General features: G+C 39.2%; 1 protein-coding gene and 1 long non-coding RNA gene across 4 annotated transcripts in view; one reads left to right on the top strand and one right to left on the bottom strand.

Annotated features, from left to right (window-relative positions):
* The window catches only part of DAPK1 (death associated protein kinase 1), an 88,598-nt gene extending 71,928 nt beyond the window's left edge, over positions 1 to 16,670 (top strand). The window contains exons 19-26 of one of the 3 annotated variants that reach the window (XM_053931865.1): positions 1,793 to 2,015; positions 4,365 to 4,553; positions 6,342 to 6,539; positions 8,742 to 8,880; positions 10,203 to 10,323; positions 11,698 to 11,886; positions 15,012 to 15,128; positions 16,544 to 16,670. In XM_053931865.1, coding sequence (XP_053787840.1) covers positions 1,793 to 2,015; positions 4,365 to 4,553; positions 6,342 to 6,539; positions 8,742 to 8,880; positions 10,203 to 10,323; positions 11,698 to 11,886; positions 15,012 to 15,128; positions 16,544 to 16,603 — 1,236 coding nt within the window. In that variant the 3' untranslated portion in view covers positions 16,604 to 16,670. Of the gene's footprint in view, positions 1 to 1,792; positions 2,016 to 4,364; positions 4,554 to 6,341; positions 6,540 to 8,741; positions 8,881 to 10,202; positions 10,324 to 11,697; positions 11,887 to 12,457; positions 14,845 to 15,011; positions 15,140 to 16,543 lie in introns of those variants that run through there. The other 2 variants (XM_053931866.1, XM_053931864.1) reach the window with 2 other exon arrangements.
* On the bottom strand, positions 14,934 to 20,559 carry LOC128781867 (uncharacterized). The gene is made up of 3 exons (XR_008428537.1): positions 20,101 to 20,559; positions 15,859 to 15,958; positions 14,934 to 15,166 (listed from the first exon to the last, which is right to left on the bottom strand). It is a non-coding gene; the product is annotated as an uncharacterized LOC128781867 (long non-coding RNA).
* Positions 20,560 to 23,533: the final 2,974 nt, after the last annotated feature.

Here is a 23,533-nt window from a genome sequence, read left to right as displayed (position 1 = left end):
CAAAGCATCTAAGGTATTTACTAGAAAATAAGTGATTAAGAATTAGCACATCCCCCAAGATGACTCATTTCCTCACCATCACCATTTTACTTAGATTAGGGTTATGAAGGATGGGAGGTTTGTGCCCCTTACAAAAATGTCAATACCATATGAAATAGTTGCATAAGTTCTCAATGTCATCTTTTAATTCTGCAGTTTCAGTATATCCAAATGTTTTTCTAACTAGAACAAAGAGATGACCTGGGCTTGTTGTAAGGCAGCATGTCTGACACATCTGATACACACTGATTAGTCAAGCAGCATCACTCATGCTGGGAAGGTTCAGAGCCTACTTGCCTGGAGATTACAGGCAAGAGCCAGACCAGTTAAAATAATCCTGTTATAATTACAATGATGAGTCTGTGTTTGGAGAAACTGAAATAAATGATAATTCCTATTGCTAATGGAAGATGGTGCACATCATGTATTGCCAAGGAGAATCATGTCCTTTAGGCCAGCCAGCAAATCTATACTTCCTAGGATTGTAAACTATATGTGTGTGAAGATATGAAAAAGTGCAAAGTGCAGACTTCCTTTGCAATGACAGCTATTGTAAAGTTTGTCATAGTAGGCTCCATTTTGCATAGTTACATCCCCACACCAAACTCTTATTTGTGTCTGCATGCAGGCAGGTAAATTCGTGATTTATTCATAATGTAAATATGAAAATAAAACAAATTGACCTAGAACAAAGGAAGAAGGTCAGATAGATCTCTTTCGAAAGAAATATTAGTAAACTGTAACTCTCTTCTTGATAGTGGAATATACATTATTGAAGGCATGTCTCTTTATATGTGGGGAAAATGCATTATACTTTGTAACAGAGAATCTGATCAATTGAAATTAACAAATTATATCTAACCACTGAAAATATTCTAATATCTATCTATTCAGTATCACCTAGTGCATAGTATACCTTACACTTATTTTTGGTGCTTGTGAAGTATTTTGCCTCTAATACAGACATGTGAAGAATCTACTACCATAGTGGCTCTTGTGGAGGATTCAGTATTAGCTGTAACAGTGCAGTGTTTGCACTGTGACTAATTTACTAAAGAAATGCCTTCTGGTGAGGAAGGAACAAACTTGTATGCACTACTGCTTCTGTCAAATTTCTCAGCTCAGTTGCTGCATGCTTATAATTCAGGGGGCTCATCCTACATGTAAATTAGGTGCAAATGCAGAACAACAGAGCCTCTCAGCTCCACAGAGGGGAACAAAGAAAGGGAAGGGAATCTAGTTCCTTTGCTCTCACACTTTCCTGCTTCCTCCCTGTTTCCTTGAAATTCACCCAAACATGAGAAGCACTGAAAAAGCTGGTGTAAAGAAAAGAAGAGAAAAAATGCACATTGAGTTGTTGGATGGTTCAGGTGATAGCTGTTGCAGCAAAATTCTTCAGTGCTGCGTGTGCATTCCATAAGAGTATGTATATTGGTTAACCTCCTGAGACTGATGGGTTAGGAGAATGGGCACTGAAAGAGGCTTGACACCTTTGCCCTCTCCACTGAAGGTCAAAATAATTCCATTCACTGATTTGAGCCTGAACACATGGGATTTTCATGAAACGTCAAGGCAGCTCTTGAGAGTGAGCATTAAGCTCTCCTGTCTGCCTGTCCAGTAACTGATGGCTTGAATGATGAACCAGATGAACAGCAGTCTGGCAAGAAAGTGTATCTAAACCCCACACTGATTTTGTTGGGAGGCAGAAGTTCCCTGCCAAACATTCTGATTTATTCTTTGTGTTGAATTTTAGGATACACACCGGGGGATTTTTATCCAGCAGCTGAGGCACACACAGAATCCACAGCCCCGGATCAAACTGAAGCTGTTTGGATACTCTGGCACTGGGAAAACCACCCTCGTGGAGTCTCTCAAATGTGGCCTGATACGAAGCTTTTTCAGAAGACGTAGGCCTAGGCTCTCCTCCACAAACTCAAGCAGATTCCCTCCATCACCTTTGTCTTCCAAACCTTCAGGTATGGTTTTGAACCATAATGTTTGTATGAGAAAATAGTTTCCTCTTATTCTCTAAGCTCCTAAGAAGAAGCTGTTGGCTGCACTGCAGAAGACAGGACAGCCTAATTATGTAAGAAATGAAAGAAAAAGGGAGAAGGGATTGACTTCTCTGTGCATAGATTTATACCTAAAGTAAGAGGAAGAGGACTAGTGAATGTGAAGGATACATGAGTAGTTAAGGTTTTTTTTGCTTACATGCTGCATAAGTGAACTTGCACAGCAGAGCACAGGACTTGTAAACACTGCTATTTATTTTTCACAAAAGGTCCTAGGTTGCAAACATCAGTGTCATTACTAGCTTCCTTTCTGCTGGAGGAACTTCAATAAACACTGCAAAATTGGAACAGTTGCTGCATCTCTATGTGATTTTTAAGTAGCAACAGGTTTCAGAACTGCCTCTGATGCTTTGGAGTGCTTTTCCCTAAGGTACAGGTTTGAATTAGTCCAGTTAGAGGTGTCTAAAATCGTCTTCCAACCAGCTGAAAATGGAAGTTTTCTAAACTGAAGTAAATATTTACAAATATTAGGGAGCAGATTGCTCATATAGCACCAGCTGGCCTGTGCAAAGTGGTAAGAGCTACAAGGTGTAGAGAAACTAGCTAGGTTTACACTTAAGCCTGTGCCCAGTGTTTGAAGAACCCACAGGGGGACAGTGGAAAAACGAGTGTCCTGGTCCCTTTTCTAACACTGGGAGCCTACAAAAGCAAGCTAAGCATGATGAGCAGCTCAAGTTTAAATTGATGTTTAGAAGTGTTCTTACACTGTGTAAGTTTTAGATGAGGCCAGGGTTGCCCTTTTTTAAAAAAAAAACTTTGGATAATACTTGCAGGTTTGGATTTTGTTCATGATTTTTAAGTAATATTAGAACAGTGCTAGTAGTAGTTTTCATCTCTACTTTCTCTCTGTTCACCTGAGGAAGATGTAGGGCATTCACAAAGTGGCTTAACAAGGCAAGACCCATACCACAGAGATTGTTACTGCATTTAATGTTTACTTAATACAAGGGCCTCACATCTGTGACAACAGAAAAAAGGACTTGATTAAATTAATCAATCAAAGGTTCTTGATTTATTTATCTTAATTTACTGTGTCATACAAAAGGCGATAAATCACTCAAGGAATATCAATTCCTGGAGGCAGTACTGGAAGGTTTTGATTGAAGTTAGACTTTTTGTATTGGTTAGTAACAGAACCAAAGAAGAGGTGTTATGTGCTCACACCATCATAAAATCAGAAAACTGCCAGTCACACTGGCAAATCAGCGTAAAAATAAAAGTGAATTTGAAGCCCTTCAAAAGAGCTTACCTAGATATAAAGCCAGAAAGACATGCAGTTGTATATATACAAAGCTACTGTGGGTTGTTTTAGCATTTGGAAGTTCGGGTTTTGCTTCTTTCAGTATATGTTCTTTTGGGATGTAATCATTATATAGCATGTAAATTATATTCTGGGCTGAGTGACATATTCAGATAAATATTTAAATCAGCACAATTTGGTCTATACTTGGTCACATAGGATTTGTTTGTTTATGTATTTGTTTAAACTCTGTAAAAATAAGTGTGCAAATTCACTAAGTATTTATTCACAAGAGCCAAAAGATTTAAAATATTACCCTAGGAGACCAAACATGAAAGTGTAGTTCAACAGTTAACAGATAAATCTCTTTCTATTATAAAACCTAAATATTAGAATTTGCCAACTGGTGGAGGAAAGAAATCTTTATCCACTAGGTGGTGCAAGTCAGTTAAAAAGCCCCTTTGTTTATAATTTGCACTCTGGGAATCTGAATAAACAAGGAATTTAAAAATTGCTTATTGGTAAAATCATTTTGGTTAAGAGCCTGCTTTTCTCCCCCACCACTGCTGAGACACTTGTTACACAGTGATGTTTTTTATCATTACTTACAGGAATCAATACTATGAATATGTGACATTTCCATGCCAATAATAAATCATGCAAAGAAATTGTAGACCTTAGCTTAAAAAAAAAAAAAAAAGGCAGCATATTTTGCAACATAGAACTTTAACTATTCAAACCTTTCATACACATACATTTCAGTCTCCTTTTATGCTTTCCACTCAGAGATATATCTGCTAATGGACATAAGTGCTTTATAGGATAATTCTAATATTCTCCTTTAAATCATTCAGAATAAGAATGTATTTTTGTACACCCTTCATAGACATCTCTTTTCTTTGAAGAACACTTTGGGCTTTTTAATCTGCTTTTATGGCCTGCATAGTTGTTTTGAAGTGATCTTCTTGTGATTTTCACATGGTTTGCAATCTCATTTCCTTTCCCTGACCCAGTTTCAGTAAGTATTACGAATCTTTATCCTGGTTGTGAAAATGTCAGCGTGAGAAGCCGTAGTATGATGTTTGAGCCAGGCCTGACCAAAGGGGTATTAGAAACTTTCGTATCACCTGCTCATCATTCTCACTTCTCTTCTGATGACCAGTCCACCAAGGCCATTGACATCCAGAATGCCTGCTTGCATGGTAAGAAGAGCCCTGGGCTGGGGTGCCTTAATGCTATAGAACAGTTAATGCCATTTAACTCATTTTTTAAAATAAAAATGTGGGGGGAGGGGAAAGTCTGACTTGGCATAGCAGTGACTGTGTTTGACAGTCCAGCACTGGTGGTATTTAATTTGTTTAAGAAAGTAATCTGCCTGAAGTTCTGTAGCTGTTGTAATATACATTTTAATCACTCATGTCAGATCTTTACAGTATTACTTAGGAATGTTTCTGAGGTGAGTAAGTGGGAGAGTAGAAAAGAGAGATTTGATATGACAGGAGCAGGTCAGCAAAATGGCTCCTAGTAGGAATGCTTCTTCATCTATACTATATGGTATCTGGGGATTTTATCAGATTTAGCCTGGGACCATTTAGTCCTCACCATTTAAGTATTTTCCCAGCTATGCAAAGGACATACTGTTCTCATTCCATGTCCCTCACTCCAGGGACATTTTTGGTGGGTCCTGGAGCCCATCAGTCATTGTGAGTGGAGCTTCTGATTTAATTTCTTTTTTTGCAAGGAAACTAACTGCTCTGCAGTTGAAACCAGTTAGCAGTAAGAGGGGTCAATCACAGAAACTGTCATAAGTACACACATGGCTTTTGGCTCTGAGACCACACAAATTGTGCTTATACTCCACTAGCCATACTAATTGTCATTTATATCAGTGGTCAGAACTCTTCTTTATAAGGAAAATGTTTTGCGTGCCTTAGCAGCTACAGTTTTGAAGCTCAGTTAGTATTAATCAAGAGTTTACCTTGTAAACAGAAATCTGCATATCAGTGCATAATTACCAATGCAGTGACAAAGCATTTATCTTAGATGCTGAAGAGTTTGCCAAGTAGATAAAACTTGTTCTTTGTGTAGGCTAATTTCTTCCTTCAGTGTAATTTGAAGCCCAGTCTAATTCTGCAGGGAAACAGAGTTGTGCCATGGACTGCCAGAAGTACTTAGTTTTCTTTCTCTGTTCTGTACTATACAGAACAAAGTGTACACACAGGTGAACTCTGAGTAGCTGTAATCATAACAGCAGGTTGGACTTTTCTCCTTCTAGAAGTCTGAGGCACATCTTAATCGCCATTTATTTAATTAGAAGTAGTACAGGTGCAGCAGACATCAACCTAATCAGATGGTGCATCTGGGAAGTGCAACATACTAACACTTTTCTCACCCTAAGATAGAGATGGCAAAAATAAGCATGGAGCTCTTGGAACCCTTGACGACATGGTGATTCTTCAGCCCTGATTTACCAGCACAATGTGAATAGTACAGTTCTGTAAAACAAAGCGGCTTCTTTTTAGAATGTGCTTCAGTGGTTTTTAAAATCAGTAGTGGCATGTTAAGAAGAATAATTAATAAAAATATTAAGCTTTTTTGAGGTGAACAGGAAAAGAATGGGAACCATTATTCTTGGTTTTCAAGACAATTACAAGATCTGCTGCTGTTGTTCAAGGCAAAGCTCAATTTAATTGCATAAGACTGCATGCATTTAACACAGGTACTTATATGTGGAATACAGCTAAATGTCCTAGAGAAGGAATGTGAGAGAGGAACAGATTTTGAGGGTCCAACTGCTAAGCCTCTAAAACTGACTGAAACTTGTTCCCTTTGTTCATGATTGCATTTTCAGTCTTGCTTTCTCACATTCATACAGTTTATATTTGTGAAAGTTTAAATCAGATTAAATGTTTTGTTTGTATTTCCATGGCCCGAAGATGTTTCATGCTTACTGATGAAGTGTGATCTCTTCATGTTTGTCTGTTTTTCAGGAGTTGGGGATTTCAGCATCTGGGAATTCTCTGGGAATCCCGTGTACTTCTGCTGTTATGATTATTTTGCTGCAAATGATCACACTGCAATTCACATAGTGCTTTTTAGTCTTGAGGAGCCTTATGAAATCCAGTTAAACCAAGTGACCTTTTGGCTCAATTTCCTGAAATCATTGGTCCCAGTTGAGGAGCCAATAGGTATGTTCTTGTGCTTGTTAATGAAGCATTAGAGAAATAAAGCTTCTTGTATTTCTCTGCAACTCTGTACATCATCTGTGTTGGGTGTCTTCATCGTCATGTATGCAAACAAACTTTATATTAGGTTTCTTGGCAAAAGGGAATTTTGTCTGTGGAAGAAGCCAGAAGCGTTGCACACACCACTTTGTTCAATTAAAAATGTCACACAGTACAGTGCAGTATCTTGTGGCACTGGGATTTACATCTGTACATGGCAGATGAAGTTTTATGTCAGAAAAGCTATCGAGAGTGTTTTAGAGGGCTGGAACCATTCAAAACCAAGTTTGCTTAAATTCCTCTTATATCTAGCCCCAATAAATATTTTCAGCATAACTTAGTTTTGTCAGTGACAACAGGACAGAACAGCATTACCCCTCAGTATGTGCAACTTTCATGTGTTTAACTAAAGTTCTGTTTAGACTTCAAATATGATAACTTTTTGGTCTGATGCACAGAAAGCAGTATTTCTTGTAAATTTCACATATGCTCCAATTTTGCACAGGTTTTAAGTAATTTTATTTGTTTTATATTCATGCTTACTGAAAGTTACTTGGTGGGCAAACTTAACTTAAATAATGTTTTTCTTAAAAGGTCTGGTAGTCCAGGTGTATATACTGTAACTTATAACTTGTTTGTGTTTGTAGCTGAATGCTGGTCTGCAGACTGTGACAGTTCAGTTACAGTTCTTGGACTAACCAAGGTCTGACACGTGTCTTGGTTCTATGATCTGAAAGATTATTCCAGCTGGTGGATCTAACTCAGCACTCAAGGACATTTGTAGCAATGCTAGGGATTCACCAGACAAATCTATTAAATACTTAACATTATGCAAAGGGCTATTGTATGCATTATCTCAGCCAGACAATGAGCCAAGGCCAACCCTTGGTTTTCAGTTCAAGCTTCTGCATTTTTTTTATTTTCTGGTTTAGATCAAATCACAATGTTAATAATATCAGCATTTGGATCTAACCAACAATAAATTACCTGTGGAAGTTAAAGCTCAGAAATTTTCAAAAAAGGTGACAAAGCTACAAATACAGCTAATTTGCAACTGTTGAAAGCTTTTCACTGCTCATCAGTCTCTGTTTATTTTTTCTTCTTGCTCATCTGATCATCAGCATTTTTTAGATAATTCACTTAAATCTGTGTTTATGCTAATCAGCTTAGTCTGGGTACCCATCCATCTCTGTACCCATCTTCAAAACCTCTCAAATAATATCTAGTAACTGATTTGTGCAGAAAAGTTAAAACTCTTCGAATTACTTTCCAATTATTTTGTCTAAGTCCTTAGCTGTTAATTAAAAAGAAAAATAAAAAGAAGATAATTACAAAATACTTGCCTGGAAGTGCTATGCAGAGATCTGGGGAAATGTGGCTTTCTGTGAATTAATCAATATTATGTAGCTCTTAGTTGATGAGAACTGAGCAATGATGTAGGCATAATTCTCTCCCATGTGACCATTTTTAAAGCTAAAAGAGCATGATTGGGTGTACTGTCTCTTTTAAAAATAGTTTAATGATGTCTTCTTTTTTCTGGAATATGAGTTTAAGAAAAGATTGAAAACTCTGTGTTCTGTACTGTCACCTCATTCATGCCATTTGTATCTTTCTTTCTTTCTCATTCTTTTTCATGGCTTCTGCCAGGCTTTCCTACTTAACTCTCACCTAAGTGAGAGGTCATTGTTTGTGTAAGTACTGTAAAATAGCATTCATATCAATATATGAATGTTGTAGACATTTTGTGTTCTTACAATTCTCTATTCTGCACTTGTAATATTAAGGACTATGCAAAGATTATGCAAAGTCCTTTCAAGAAACTGCTATTTCTATTTTTTTTCCCCTCACACCATCATAGTTTGTAGTTAGTAGGTATATCATTAGTGCTACTGATTACTGTTTTTGTTAAACCAATAAAGTAACACAATATAAATGTATCTGATGTTATTCAAATTGTCTAGCTATTAAAATTGGGCCTTATATACCTGATCCTATAAGCAGAGCATCAACAGTTACACTGTTAATGGCTGTGCTTAGAGTTGGTAAATAATTACAAAAGTGGTTGGTATGAAAAAATGTAAAATGTATTTCTGCTTTTCTGGGTCAGTATCAGCCATCTCCACAGGCATGCCTTATAGTGAGGGAGTCCTCTTGTTTCTCTTCTAGCATTTGGTGGGAAGCTGAAAAGTCCCCTACGTGTTGTTTTAGTTGCCACACATGCTGACATAGTGAATCTGCCTCGGCCTGTTGGGGGAGAGTTCTGGTATGACAAAGACATTTCTTTGTTGAAAGAAGTCAGGAACAGGTAAGTGGGAAATATATTTATACATAGTGTTCAAACATGCTAATTGGAAAGAAAAATACTAAAATTCATTGAAATAGATAAAAGGTTATTATATGGTTTATATGATATTATGATATTTTGAGTATGTTCAGGAAGCATATGTTCTGCTAAAATTGAAACATTTACCAATATTACAGTGAGTAAGCTGCCCTGAGTGAGCTAAAGTGAGCCAAGCGGTGTCAAAATTAATTGTGGTATAGGCAGTCTTACTCTGTAAACTCTAGTCTACATCCAAAGACCCATTCCAACTTTCTGTCTAACATCTTGGTTCTCAGGTTTTTCACTGGTCTCAGAAAAGTAGGTAATTTGCAGCTAAAGCTTTTGGATGCAAAAGAGGAAACTTTACCAGAGAACTACCCTTATCTCTTTAATAATTTAGGATAGCTATGAAAAAAACTTAAATGAGGCATGGAAGTAGTCCCCACACAGTTTGTAAAAAGCTGGACATTGTGAAGTCACACAGGTGACAAGGTCATCCAAGAGGTACATAGAAGTTAGCAAAACTTATAGAATTCTTCAGAAAATGTCTGGAGCACATGCTAATGGTAGATGGAAATGGGGAATTTTCCATAAGCATACTATTGTTTAAAGTAACAATAACCTTATATTCAGAGTGAGCATGTAAATGGGAAACACTGGATATGAGAAATCATCCATACCTGCGAGTATGGACACTTGTCTGGGCTGTACAAGAAACAGATGCAGGAATTCCAGCACAATAGTGGGGAGGGGGGGTGGGGGAGAAGGGGCATTTTCTTAATCAATTGAACTAAACCAATAGAAAATACCTGTGTGTCATCTTTGCTGCTGGAGTCCTTTTAAATGCAAATCTCTCTAGAGCTAGGTAAACAGGTTTGTGTGGTTGGAAACGCAAAACAAAAGTGGAAAGAGAGCTGTCAATGGCAATGACTGCTGAACTATTTAAAGTGAGAAGAAAGCAAGCAGCAGACATTAAGACCTTAAATAAATTCCTGTAGTCTCTTCTCTAGTAAAATGTTTTGGTTTGTAATTACAGGTCATGTGATGCAGTTACAATTTTCTTGTACATATTCACTCTTCAGCCTGAGAGGGAACAATTTTCTCTCAATACCTCTGCTTATTTTCAAAAAAATCACACAGCAGCTACAGTGCCTGTGCTTATAAAATATCTCAGTATAATCATTACTTAAACTTCATCATTCCTTGAGGAAAAACAACTCTAGTGTAATTCAAGACTGAAGTACAATTGTATTAAGAAATAAACTGGATTTGGGGCTAAGTTAATAATAATTATTTTTGTTTAGATTTGGAAATGATTTGCAAATTTCAGAAAAGTTATTTGTCCTGGATGCTGGAGCATCTGGGTCTAAAGATATGAAGCTTCTCCGAAATCACTTGCAAGAAATAAGAAGCCAGATAATTTCTGTAAGTAGTGTCTAAAAGTCTGGGTTGGATGAGCCAAAATGTGAACGTCTTGTGTAATAATCTACTGTAAATTTCAAACTTACAACAATGAAGCATACAGAAACCACTGTTGTTCCAATGTTCTAACAGCATACTTGACAGGTCTTGTGATAAACAAAGCCTTGAAATCAAAGTCAGCATTTTGAAAATAGTAGCTGTTTCAAGCAGATGACCAAAATACTCACTGTTGAAAGAAAACAATTTGAGATATCAGTTTAAAGTCATAATTTTGTTTTTTGATTGGCAGTGATTGGACTCCAGCATTGGTCCCCCCTGTTGTTTTTTTTAACTCAGCATAGTATTATAGAGAAACAGAGAAATATATTATAAATACATTTCAGGAAAATAAGGTTTTTCACTTAAAAACCCACCAGAGTAGAACAGTTTTCTCAACTGCTAGAAAGATAATTCCAAATATGGATATGTACACTGAATATAGATATGTAAACTGAATATGTATTAATTTTTGACTGCATTTTTAATTGAAAAATATTGCTTGCAGTTATATCTGTATGTGTAGATATATGCATATGAGACTAAAGGTAAAGTGTAGCCATGGTTTGATGTTATCACTATGATATGGAGACTTCCATAATAAGGGTGACCAAGTCAAATTTTTATAGCCTGTGCTAAATGGATTAATATAATGTTACACACTAATAAGTTTTTTTGCAGCTATTTTTGAAACTTATTTTTTTTGTAATTGATTAAAAGTGGATGTATTACTGAGTTAATTCTGTGGGTTGAGGAAAATATTTAGATTCATGTAAAGTTCAGCCTATTTTACATTCCTGATGGTCTCTTGATTGTGTAAACTTTTCTTCTCTCAGAAAGCTTTACTATAGCTATAGTCACTAGCTTGATATCTGAAGGGGTTTACTGCATAAGAAGTGGAGGCTGTGGCTTGAGAATGAGCAAGAAGGCATCAGTGAAGTCTAAGGCAATTAATACATCAAAGTACCATTTTTGCTTCTTATTTAGTACCTTGCTATCTCACCTTTTGAAGTAAATTGGTCCTGTAAAGATATTGATGAATACAGATTCTAAATAAATTCTCATCATTTCAGAAATAAGCGTTGACTTACAAATGCATGATGGCAACTCATGGTGATATTTGGAAATATTGCTTATTTCAGTGAAAAACTAGTTTCTGCAATTCACTTTTTAAAGAAAAAGTAGATAGATCTTATGGCAAGTGAATGCCAGATGAAAGAGTAAGGGTTCAACAAAAAGGGAGTTCTTTAGATCTGAATATTCATTATAAATGCATTAGTCTCCATATTAAAAAAAATAGTACCACTATTCTCAAGTGGATGTTTTCTGTGATTTTCTAAGACTTGTCCACCTATGACTCACCTGTGTGAAAAAATAATCTCCACACTGCCTTCCTGGAGAAAAACTAACGGGCCCAACCAGCTGATGTCCTTGCAGCAGTTTGTGTATGATGTACAGGAACATCTTAATCCCTTAGCAAGTGAAAATGACCTACGGCATATTGCACAGCAGTTGCATAGCATAGGAGAAGTAAGTATTTTTATATAAATTCCATTTCTTTATTTGCAAGATATTGGTAGAATATTTCTTTATGGTTTAAGCAAATGTCTAAAGTTGTTTGGTTTTTTTCTCTTCCTCTTAAGACATCATAAGTAGAGAATGCTTATAAACACTTTCTGTTATCATTATGTCTTGTGGCTTCTATTTTGTTCAAGTAATCTCTTTGAGACAGGAAGAATTACAGTTTATTGCTATAGTTGTAAGAATATAAAATACTCAGAAAGGATCACTATATTATCACCTTCAGTGAGGTGTTCAATGCATATGAGAGAAACTGAGTAGTAGGATAACACCTTTGCATAAACAGCTTGCAGGGCATGACTAGGCTTTCCAGGTGTTGGGCTCTAATCATTTAATTACTAGTGGAAAATAACAAGATCTTTTTTTTTTGTTCTGAGTACATATTTAAATGCACTATTGTTTTTTTTCCTGTGAGCAGTGTTGACCAAATTGTTGGGTCAGTCTGTTAGGAAGGTGAGAATGTGGGCTATCATCTTGTACTTCACAAGATGTAAACAGTAACTTTCATATTTATAAACAGATTAACATTATGCAGAGTGAAACTGTCCAAGATGTTGTGCTTCTGGATCCTCGCTGGCTCTGTTCTAATGTCCTTGGAAAAATCTTGTCAGTGGAGAACCCAAAAGCCCTCCATCACTATAGAGGTCGGTACACCATAGAGGACATCCAGCGTCTGGTGACAGATAGTGACGTGGAAGAACTAATACAGATTTTGGATGCCATGGATATTTGTGCAAGGGACCTTAGCAGTGGAGCAATGGTGGATATTCCTGCTCTCATAAAGACTGACAATCTTCACAGGTCTTGGACAGATGAGGAGGATGAAGTGCTGATCTATGGTGGTGTTAGAATCGTTCCTGTGGAACATCTTACCCCATTTCCTTGTGGAATTTTTCATAAAGTTCAGGTGAATCTCTGCAGGTGGATTCATCAGCAGAGCACAGAGGGAGATGCTGATATACGTCTGTGGGTAAATGGATCAAAAATTATGAATCGTGGAGCCGAGCTTTTAGTGCTGCTGGTCAACCATGGGCAGGGAATAGAGGTTCAAGTTAGAGGACTGGAAACAGAGAAGATCAAGTGCTGTTTACTTCTGGATTCTGTGTGCAGCACCATTGATAACTTAATAGCAACAACCTTACCTGGTCTTCTGACTGGGAAATATTACCTTAGTCCTCAGCAGCTGAGGGAACATCATGAACCAGTAATGGTCTACCAGCCTAGAGACTTTTTCCGTGCACAGAGTCAAAAGGAGACATCACTAACTAACACTATGGGGGGATATAAAGAGAGCTTTAGCAGTATACTGTGTTTTGGGTGTCTGGATGTTTACTCCCAGGGAAGCCTAGGAATGGATATTCATGTTTCTGATCTGAATCTACTTACCAGGAGAAAACTGAGTCGACTTTTGGATCCACCCGATCCAATGGGCAAAGACTGGTGCCTTCTTGCCATGAACCTGGGCCTCCCTGACCTTGTTGCAAAGTACAATACAAATAATGGAACACAAAATTACTTTCTCTCAAGCCCAGTTCATGCCCTTCTGCAGGAATGGAGTAATGCACCTGACAGCACTGTAGGCATACTAATGTTTAAGCTGAGGGAATTAGGTCGCAGAGATGCAGCAGATTTCTTACTGAAGGCATCTTCTGTATTCAAAATTAATTTAGATGCTAATGGTCAAGAGGCCTATGCCTCCAGTTGCAACAGTGGCACATCTTATAATTCAATTAGTTCTGTAGTGTCACGGTAAGAGGAGGTGTTTTGCATGGACATACTTTCAAAGTGCAGAAAGGATAAAAGATACAGTATAAAAGTTACAGTGCATACTAATTTATGAGCTTTTGCATCAGAGGATCCTTTTCTGACACCACCTTTTTTGTGCATAAACTTTCTACTCCTAATTGTGAGTTGTTGCTCTTTATTAAAAAGACTGGTGTACTTCTGGTGGTTTAAAACTATTTCTGATTGAGAATGTGCTACTTAATACTGCCATTTCAACTGGAAAGTCTTAACTTTTGGATTACGTACTGCAACTGTTTTATATAATTCTCCCCATAAAAGGTAGGGGGAGAGGAATAGCACATAGTACCTTATATGTCTGTTTCTTACATTTTTTTTTCCTTTTCACTGTGTCCTCTGCTTAACATCTTTTTATATTTGTAAGGAGAGAAATCCACCATTTGCAGTCAATCTGACCAAACTTAAGTGCATCGTTTTTAGCTGAAAAAGTGAGTGCCTTTTGCAGGAGGGAGGGTGCAGTTGATTTGAATGACCCTGCTGGAGTTACAAGAACATGCTACCTCTGTTTCACTTAAATTGTCTGCATGCTTATCATTGCAAGTGGTGCTTGCCTGTTAATTTTTCCTCTTCTAAGTCATTGGTGATGACTCACGCAGAGCATTCTTGTGCCAGTACTATAGGTATAGGTGTGATACCTAATCAACTTCAATTACAGTCAAATAATAATGTGAAAATCTCTTAAACTTGCCAATTATCATGCTTTGTTATTTCCATGCATCTCAGGTAAAAGTTCATATCATTATAATAGAGTTAAAAAAATACAAGTGTTGGATACTGCAGAATAATATTGTCTAGCTGTCAGTTGTAATTTGTGTATAACAAAGGTTTTCTACTATTAGATCCTGCATTACTTACTTCCTGTACTTGAAAACTTTGATGGGGATAAAAAAAAAAAAGGAAGCAAGGTTTCTTGCAGTGACAACTTTTAAATTGATATGAGGGAATAAGACCCATTCTCTGTTCTAAAAAGCATGTAATTTTAATGGTGCATATGTGTTTGTTTATATATATTGTATGTATATACATTAAGACTATTTTTTCCTTAATCTTACATTGTAGTAAATTTTAAAGGATTTTTCTACAAATAAACTGTTGCTTGTTGCATCCTTGTTGATCACATTCTCTTGCTGAAGGGTATCAAAACTTCTCTTTTCTTTGCAGTCAGAATTGAAGAGAGGCAATGCCTGCCGTCTGAAGTTCTTGGAACCTCCCCCTTCAGGGGAATTTCTTAGTATGCTGCAGGAATATTTATGGGTTTTTTTTAATTGCAGAGGTGGTCCCTGTACAGCAGAAGGATCTGCATTAATTTTAACAAGTGGCAAGCCAAAGCAGTTCGCTACATAACTTTTCCTTCGTGGTTTTTCATAATGGAAAACAAAACAGCAAATGTGAGTCTGTCTTCAGGAATTCTCCAGATAATGCTGTGCTGCAGAGAGAGAGGACACTGCATTAGAACTTGTGCAGCAATACATTCACTAACATTATATACATTAAATATCCCCTTATCACACAAGGGACTCTGATGGCACTGCTTATTTAAAATCTCAGCATTACTTCCTGATAGCTGCACAGTCTTGGTATGGCACACTCTGCAGGCAGCTTTGCACAATGCCTCTGCCCTATGTATGTTGCAAAGGATTTAAGCAAGATCTTCTTAAAATGCTAGTTGCTGGTTACCCCTGCCTTTCTTTGCCTATTTTACCCATGCTTAATTAAATCTTTCCCCAGGTCCCAAGTATTGCTGGGCTCCATAGTTAACCATTCCTTTAAAGTCTACTCCTCAATAAGAAGTATGGTTTATGAGCAGTCCTACCCTGAGCTGTCTGTGTTTTGATATTCTGCTTCTGACAAACTGCATTCAGCATCTCCCACCACTGCTCTAAGTGGCCCAGTGCAGAGCCCAGCTCTATGCAGCCTAGATTTACCTCTGTCAATTAATGGCCACTACCATATTTCAGCTTCCAGCTGTGGACATGTTTAGTACTTCTGCCAGACTCTGGTAAGCAAAGGGGTCTTTCTCATGTCATAAAACTTCCTGGGTTTCTACCAGAAAAGGTTTCCTCACCTGCCCACCTCCCCAGATGCTTTATGCACACTTGAGATGTGTGGTCAACTTACCAACACTGATTAACTACTCCTTTTGCTTTCTTTTTGTTTTTCCCTTCTCAACAGCACATTTCTCACAGTTCCTTGCTTCCATTTACTGTAAAATGCAGACCTGGGAATATAAATTACTTAGTGAACTCTATGATGAACCTTTGACTAGCAGTCACAGCCTATTGCGTCATTTACAGTTTTCATGGTAATAGGCTCAGGAAAGTGAATCACAGTCACAGTATAGCTTTGAATTCCTTTCTTATAAATCCTGCGCTACTGATCAAAAAAATAAAAAACTTCTTTCTTAGATGACAATTTGGGGATTAAAAAAAAAAGGCTAGCCAAATGTTATGAGTGAGCGTCCCTTCTGTTGCTTCACTTTTATTAATTGTTTCATTTTTTGTCAATGCGACTAGGAGCAGAGCTTCATTCTACAGTTTTTAGAACTGGGTTTAAAAGATGCACAGATCTTGCCCTGACACACTCCAGAAATTGAGAAAATGCAGGTCTTTGCAAGGTCAAAAAAGTTTAGTCATAAGTGTACAGAATGTAAGGTACATGCAAAGAACATAATGCGCTTAGCTCCTGACAGTGAAATAACTGAAGCTGGATCTTTGTAGCTTCAGAGAAGAGCTGCTGAAACATAGTCTTGAGGATAAACCAGTGAATGACAGTTTTCATTTTGTTTTCAAAATCCATAATATAGACAAACTCTGAAGTTTGCTGCTCAAGACCAAGATGCATTACAGATTATCTTGCAGTTTAGAGAAGTATTCTACTGGCACCCAGACTCAGACCTTGAAGAAATTTTCTGAAGAAGATAGGGAAGAAGCAAACACTTTGGTGCTGGCCATTTTTCCAATTTCTCCCCAGCATGCAGCAGCATGCATCAAATAAAAGAAGTGCTTCATATAGCTATTTTTATTGGGTGTTCCTGGTTGTGCTATTTTTGGAAGTTTTGCTGTTGACCTAACTGCTGAGTTTAGAAAGCCACAAGAGATCAGTGGTTACATGCAAATGATTTTAAGGCAGGCCAAGGGCATCCAGAGGCGGCCTCAGGTGGAGGTGGATATATATGACTTTTCTCACCTTAAAAGGTTGAGGAGACAAGTGTAAGATGAAGAGAGTCACAAGTTTTATGACCTTTGGGATTCAAGCGATTGAAGAAGTTATGAAACTACAAGAGCTTAGAAACTCCCAAATGTCACATGCTTGACAGAGCCAGGAGGTTTAGAAAGGAGCCAGTTTCCTAAATGGTCAGGTCTTTATAAAGAGCAACAGTGAAGTTTTTAGAGCTGGCTGTGCTAGAGCCAGCTCTGGGTCCTAAACCTCTGTTGGCTGTGTTCCTCCCTCAGAGGAGAAATGCCTTCCCTAATTAATTGCAACCTTTTTATTGCAGAGATGCTGTGTTACGGCATCATTGTTTAAAACAGGTGCCTCGATTTGAATTGCATCACTATTTCAGCTTTGACAATGAAATGAAGGAGTAATGCTTGAACTGTAGCTCCAAAGAAAGTAAATGAAGCATGCTGTTGGCTAAGTCAGAGGAGATGGAGCATTACAGTCTCTCTGAAGCTAGCCTAAAAGCACTCTGTATAATATTAAAATTTATTTTTATTTGATTTTTTATTTGTTAAACTCAGTCCACTGTGTTAAAAAAAAAAAATCACTCATTTCTTTTCAGGCATTGTCTGACTCAGAAGACAAGGCAGTAGTGGGTGGAAAAGAGAACGAAAATTGGTTTTCAACAATGCCTAAGTTTTCCAAAAGGGTTACAGCCATGCCACTCAGACTTTGCAGGTAGAAGTACTTGAGTCTTCAAAAGTCAGATGAGCAGGATATAGAATGGAACAGATGGATTCCTCTGTATGGCAACACCATTTATCATAATAAGTTTTAGAGGAGCCGTGGGACCAGCAGCTATGCTGCCTCAAAGCCAGCTGAGGATCTCGGTGGACCTGGTTCAGTTTTGCATTAACCAAACTGACCTAGTGTTTCTGCACCAGCCAGATTACTTTGGGTGAGGTCCAAATCCAACACATGCATATGTAAAGATAGTTTTTCAGAAAGCAGTTCTGTTGCTGAGTCAGTTGGATATATCTTAAAATTCACTGGCCTGCCCTGAGACGAGGCAAACCTGGGCCACCTTGCCCAAACTCTGGCTCCTTGCTGTCACCAAACCTAGGACACCTACACTACCAATATGCACTGGCATACCCTAGGCAGAGAGGAAGACTAAGAAGAATTTAGGGCAGGGTGACAAGAAGTCTCAAACAGGAGTGAATGCTTGGACATGCTGCATCTTACATGGATTTCTCAGCAAAGAGATGCTGACAGCCTGAGCCCACACATACTCCTGCAGAAATGTAGCACCTGCTGCAATGGTCTAGGCCTATCTGGTGGCTCTGTGTCCAGGTTCATGAACAGGCACTCTGTTGTATCTGCACAGGACTCGGAGTGCAGCTTGGTGAGCTATGTTCCCTATGGATTCAGGCACAGTCACAGCTGAGTGTAACACACCTGGAGACTATATGTGGACTGGAAGTATATGTGTTATTTCAAAGTTAACTGGAAGTATGTGTTTATATCTGGACTATATGTGTTGGAAGTATAGCTAGGATGCTTCTGCTGCACCTCAGCAATTGAAGCTGAAGGGCTGGGGGAGAGGGTTGGAATCTGCCTGAGAAGGACTGAGTGAGACACCACCATGTGATGTAGAAGGAGGGGAGGATGAGATGGGAAGGCTCTTGCATTAGAGGGGCTGGACTGCTGATGTTAAAAGACAGCATGTGTATGACTCTTGAGTCATCTTGTGCTTCACTTGAGCTGCTCATTGCATTGCAAAATCAACTTTTTTAGCTTGACCACAAAGAAGTATAGTTTGACTAGTCCGTTTCCCATGAAAGATGAATCAGCTTCACTTTCAGACCCCCTATACAGGACTGCTTAAAAGTCAAAGCAGATGTAGCAATCAGCTAAGTAAAAGGAGTGCAGAGAGAAGGTTAGCAGGGAATCCTGCTCTCACTAAATTTACCTACAAAGCTTTGTATCATTTTTACATTTTTCTATTGGCTGCAAATGTGAGAAGAAAGTACTTTGCAGAGTGCTGAGTGCAATCACTTACTGCTAAGCCAAAATTTTTATTACTGGGAAAACAACAGGTACAAGTCTGGAATTTTTTGCCAAAGGCAATGTGTCAGTGCATGTGAAAATCAGTGTAGGTCCAGATGAGTTGTAGGACAGAAACATATCCTACTCTCCTAAGCCTAAAATATGGGTTATTTCATCATTCTTAAGGTATGTATCTGCAGAAGAAACAGGAAAGATATTTCTTTAGAAGTGTTTCCCAATAACACATGATAGCTAGGATTAGACTCAGATTAAGAAATTAACCATCATCCTCTACAACTAGAACATTTCAAATAAAAATTTTCTACAGACCCCTGGGGATTGTGTTGGCAGCTAGAGAATGTTGTAACACCCTGGAAAACATGGAAGGAGGTGAGTCAACACAACCAAATTAGCATCAGATAGGATGGGCTAAATTTCCTCAGTTGCTTACAGTCAGAAGGAAATATCACTTGCAGCTGCTAGACCTGGTAGTCAGGTACCAGTACAGGTTTCAGAGGAAGCTTAAGGCATCATCTGCAGTATGAATCTGCTTATAGAGGCTCAGAAAGAAGCTGCATGAATGTTTAAACTGATAGATTAACACAGTTTCCATGTAGGCTTCAAGAACTGAATCAAGGCACAAAGCTTGCAAGTGCTACTGGGAAGAGGAAGATTCCAGGCCTTTTTATCCCAAGTAATAACACCTGCCTGAGAAGTGTTTTGCAAATCACTTTGCTGCCATCCCAGGAAAATACAGAAAGGAACCTAATCTGGTGCCAATTTGGGTCTACAGGACGATATGAATAGATTAATACAAAGCTACCATGTGACTTCCCATTTGCCATTCATTCTCTAAGACATACTGTTGGTTTGTACTTAGCAAAAGAGGGAAAACATTTTTCAGCAAAAGATGAAGGAGAGTTACAAGAAGAACAACCTCCCCAGCTATGACTCACTACCATGCAGTTGTCCTGTTTCTCACTATCATGCTAGGAAAGCTCTACAGAACTCCCACAGTCACCACAGAAAAGCATGCCAGAGAAAAATTCTGCCTTGTTTTATATATTCATCTTCAGTTAGGATGTTCAGTTACTTAAGCATTCAGTCTTCCGTGCTAGCATAGTATTTTCACAATTCCCTTATCAGACCCACCTTTCTGCTTTAAATTGCTCACTGCAGGAAAGACTGCTACGTCAATCACGTGAAACACTGTCTGTGGCACCAGCTGAGCCCGTCATTGCACAGAAGGAGAGCATAGGTCAAAGCAAGTGCATGGGGTGCTTGTTGGATAAACATGATTGTCCCAAGGGCCTCTTTCTACCATCGATGCCCAACTCCAGCAAAATCCAGCTGCACAGTGTGGATGTGATCTCTGAATTTCCCATGGATATACCTGTAAATACCAAAATATGACATCTGGTGAGGAGAATAGAGGTGCAACTCTTTTATGTTTTTCTTTTTGATGTGCTAGACTGTTGCATCCCGGAGTTTGGGTTTAGATTAGGGTTTTTAATTTATGTTAAATAAATTCTGTAATCCCGCGTTTCCCCCGCGTTTCCCCCGCGTTGTTCCCCCCGCGGTTTCTGCCCCCATGTTGCCTGCTGCCGGATCTTACCCCTCTGCCGCTCCTGTAAGCACCCTGCCGTCCAGCCCCGGGAAACCCCGTGCTGGCCACCCTGAGCCACACGATCCCGCTCAGCCCAAGGCTCGGTGCCCGCCCCTGCGGGGTTCTCTGGTTGGTCGCTGTTGCTGGCGTCACCGCCACAGCAGCCGCCCCTATTGGCCAGCAGGCCGTGGATCCTCTCGCCCCGCCCCTCCATAAAGCCCTATCCCGCTGGCACCCAGAGGCCATTTTCTCCCATGCGAGTGCCGGGAGCGGTCCCGTCTTTCCATCGAACCGCGCCATGTGTGACCAATAAACCGTTCCTGCCAAGCACGGAGTAAATGGACAAATTCCTTACCTCTCTGCCGGACCCCTAGCGCACGGTAACAGAGGCTGGCCAGCCCACGCGCCCGAGACACGGAGCCGTGTCCGGGAACCCGCGGCAGCAAACCCCGCCCGCACGTGGAAGCTACGCCACAGCCGGGCTCCCAAGAGCCGCGTGCAGCCGGGGAGAGCAAAAACCCACGCCGCACTAGACTTAAAGCATTTTTCACATGCCACCAGTGAGTTCAGGAGCAGACTTCATAATCACAAAGGGATCTCACTAAACTCAAATTTGATGTTTGTGTGTAGTTGTACTACTGCACTAAGCACTAAGGAGAACATAACTGCCTCTTTCAGAGTTCATTGGACTACACCTTTTCATTTCCAGAAGTAAAGCCAATTTACATAAAATTGCTGGAAAACATTTGTTTTCAGGAAATATTTATCATCATAATCTCTGATGTACATTGTTTTTAATGTGTTTCAATGAAAGCTCTAAAATAAAAGTTTTCTCCAATGGAAAAACATAATCTTTGGCAGAAATTGTCCATAGTCTCCTAAAAGAGACTTTTATGCCAACTGTTACTTTGACCGATAAGAGAAGTAATATGCAAATTGTTTCTGTTGTTAGAAGAATTAGTTTCAAAATCTGGTATTAAAAAACTCCTGTAATCCACTATCAATCTGAAGCCACAACTCCTTGTTATACATCTACATAGCGATACCACAGCAGAGTCATGACTTCAGTGTGCCTTTGCATAACAGACAGAAGTTGTGGTAGTTTAACACCAGCAGGAAATTAAACCCAAATAATCCACTCCCTTTACCCCTAAAGCTTCCAGTAAGAGAGGGACAAAGGCAGAGGCTATGGGCTGAGATAATGATTTCCTGAATCCAAAAAACAATGGAGTAAGAAACACACAATTACAACAAAATGAATACCGAAAGTACACCAACAGAGGTGTTTTACCTAGAGAAATGATTTCACCCTCAAGAACAAAAACAAGATGGCAGATGCTCCTCACAGGTCACACCCACATGGCTTCCCAGACAAAGGCACTATAGCAACCTTCCCATGCCCTGCACCAGTCCAGAACAAGGGCCAAAAGAAAGGGCGGCTCCCACAGACAGTGCTTCCCGACACCTTCCCATTGGAGAAGCGGAGGCAAAATGACACCCTTCTGCTAGGGCGACTGGGTTTTCCTGCCAAAGCCATGCTGCCAGGCATGATGTGGGAGGTGTGGAAGAACAACCTGGGCAAGCCTGCTGCAGCACTCAGCCCCACTTCTCTCTGCCACCAGCAGAGCGTGAAGGAAGACCACCTTCCCTAAGAGGAATTTAGACCTTTGCATCCACACATACACAGCAGGTATGAAGACTGTTATGCCACTGCAACCTTATTATTAACATCCACCAGGCCCAGAGCCACATTTTGCATGAGCTAAAGCCAATTTCCATTTGTAGCTTGGAGAAACTGATCTGCAGACCTAATCTCAACCAACTGAAGGGCTTACATTTCTATACCTGTGCTGAGGTTGACCTCAAAAAGTAAAGTGTGCAAACAGTGCTAATGACAATTTTGGGAAGTAGATCAGTTGCAAATACAGTAATTTTAGTTGTAACAAGAAGCTGCTTGTATTCTTTTTCTGCAATTTCCATTTTTAAAACTTATCTGCCAGGTGAATTCGTTTGTCTTTTTCAATGTAGCAAACATAATGAAGTATGGAAATCTTGTACTGTAAGTGATTTTGGCTATATTGTGAAACAAGACAACTAAGAAATTCAGCTGGAATTACTCATTGTAAACATTGTCCAAAAGAACAGTCTTTCATGTCAAGAGAGTCTGATTTCTGCCTCCTCTGTTTGGTAGAAGTGTTTCCTCTGTGTGCCCAGCAGAAAACTCTCCACTGTGGACCAGAGGGTGCTTCCCAGCACTTAAAAATCCCAGCTGGAGACATACTGTGTCATGTGTGTAATTCAGACAAGGCCTTTATTAGCCTTGCCAGCAACAGGGATTTTTTGAGTGCTCTGTTGCCATCAGGCAGGGTGTGGTGCAAGGTTATTAAAGTGCCTCTTCCACTTAGTTTTCATCTGACACATGCTTAATTGTGAGGATGTCCTTCCTCTTATTAGTGTTTGAATCAGTCCCACTGTTGATGAGAAGTGTTGTCCAAATCATGTTATACAGTAAAAAGTATTTAAAGCCACAGCCATAGTATTATGAGGCAAATTCAGGTGGCATGTTGTATCCTCACATTTCTCAGCATCAGCCAGGAATAGCACTGTCTTATTCCTGATGGGCAGAGATACAGTAGTTGACATAACAAAGGGACTGTCCTGGATGCCCCTGTGGGGAGAGGAGGGCTGCAGTGTAACCCATAAGTAAGAGAGAGAGACTTTATTCAATGTTCTCTGTCATCTCATGCTATTTCTATTAATTGTATGGAAGGAAACTGGTGTTGAAGGGAGAATGAGAATGTGAAAAAGAAGGAAATGTGTGAAGTAAGTAGCTTCTCAACTTTGTTGAATGGTTGGGAATATTATGTACTAGTAGCTGTTGATGAAAGGTGCAGTGTTCAGATGCTAAGGACTGAAATCAGAGTCTAGGGTCAAGAAAAGGTTGATGTTCTTGCACTAGGAGCAAATTTCACAAGCTGT

This window comes from Vidua chalybeata, chromosome Z (assembly GCF_026979565.1).
Source record: "Vidua chalybeata isolate OUT-0048 chromosome Z, bVidCha1 merged haplotype, whole genome shotgun sequence".
NCBI classification, from domain to species: domain Eukaryota; kingdom Metazoa; phylum Chordata; class Aves; order Passeriformes; family Viduidae; genus Vidua; species Vidua chalybeata.
The sequence above is the reverse complement of the archived record's forward strand: the minus strand, read 5'-3'. Positions and strand labels throughout refer to the sequence as shown.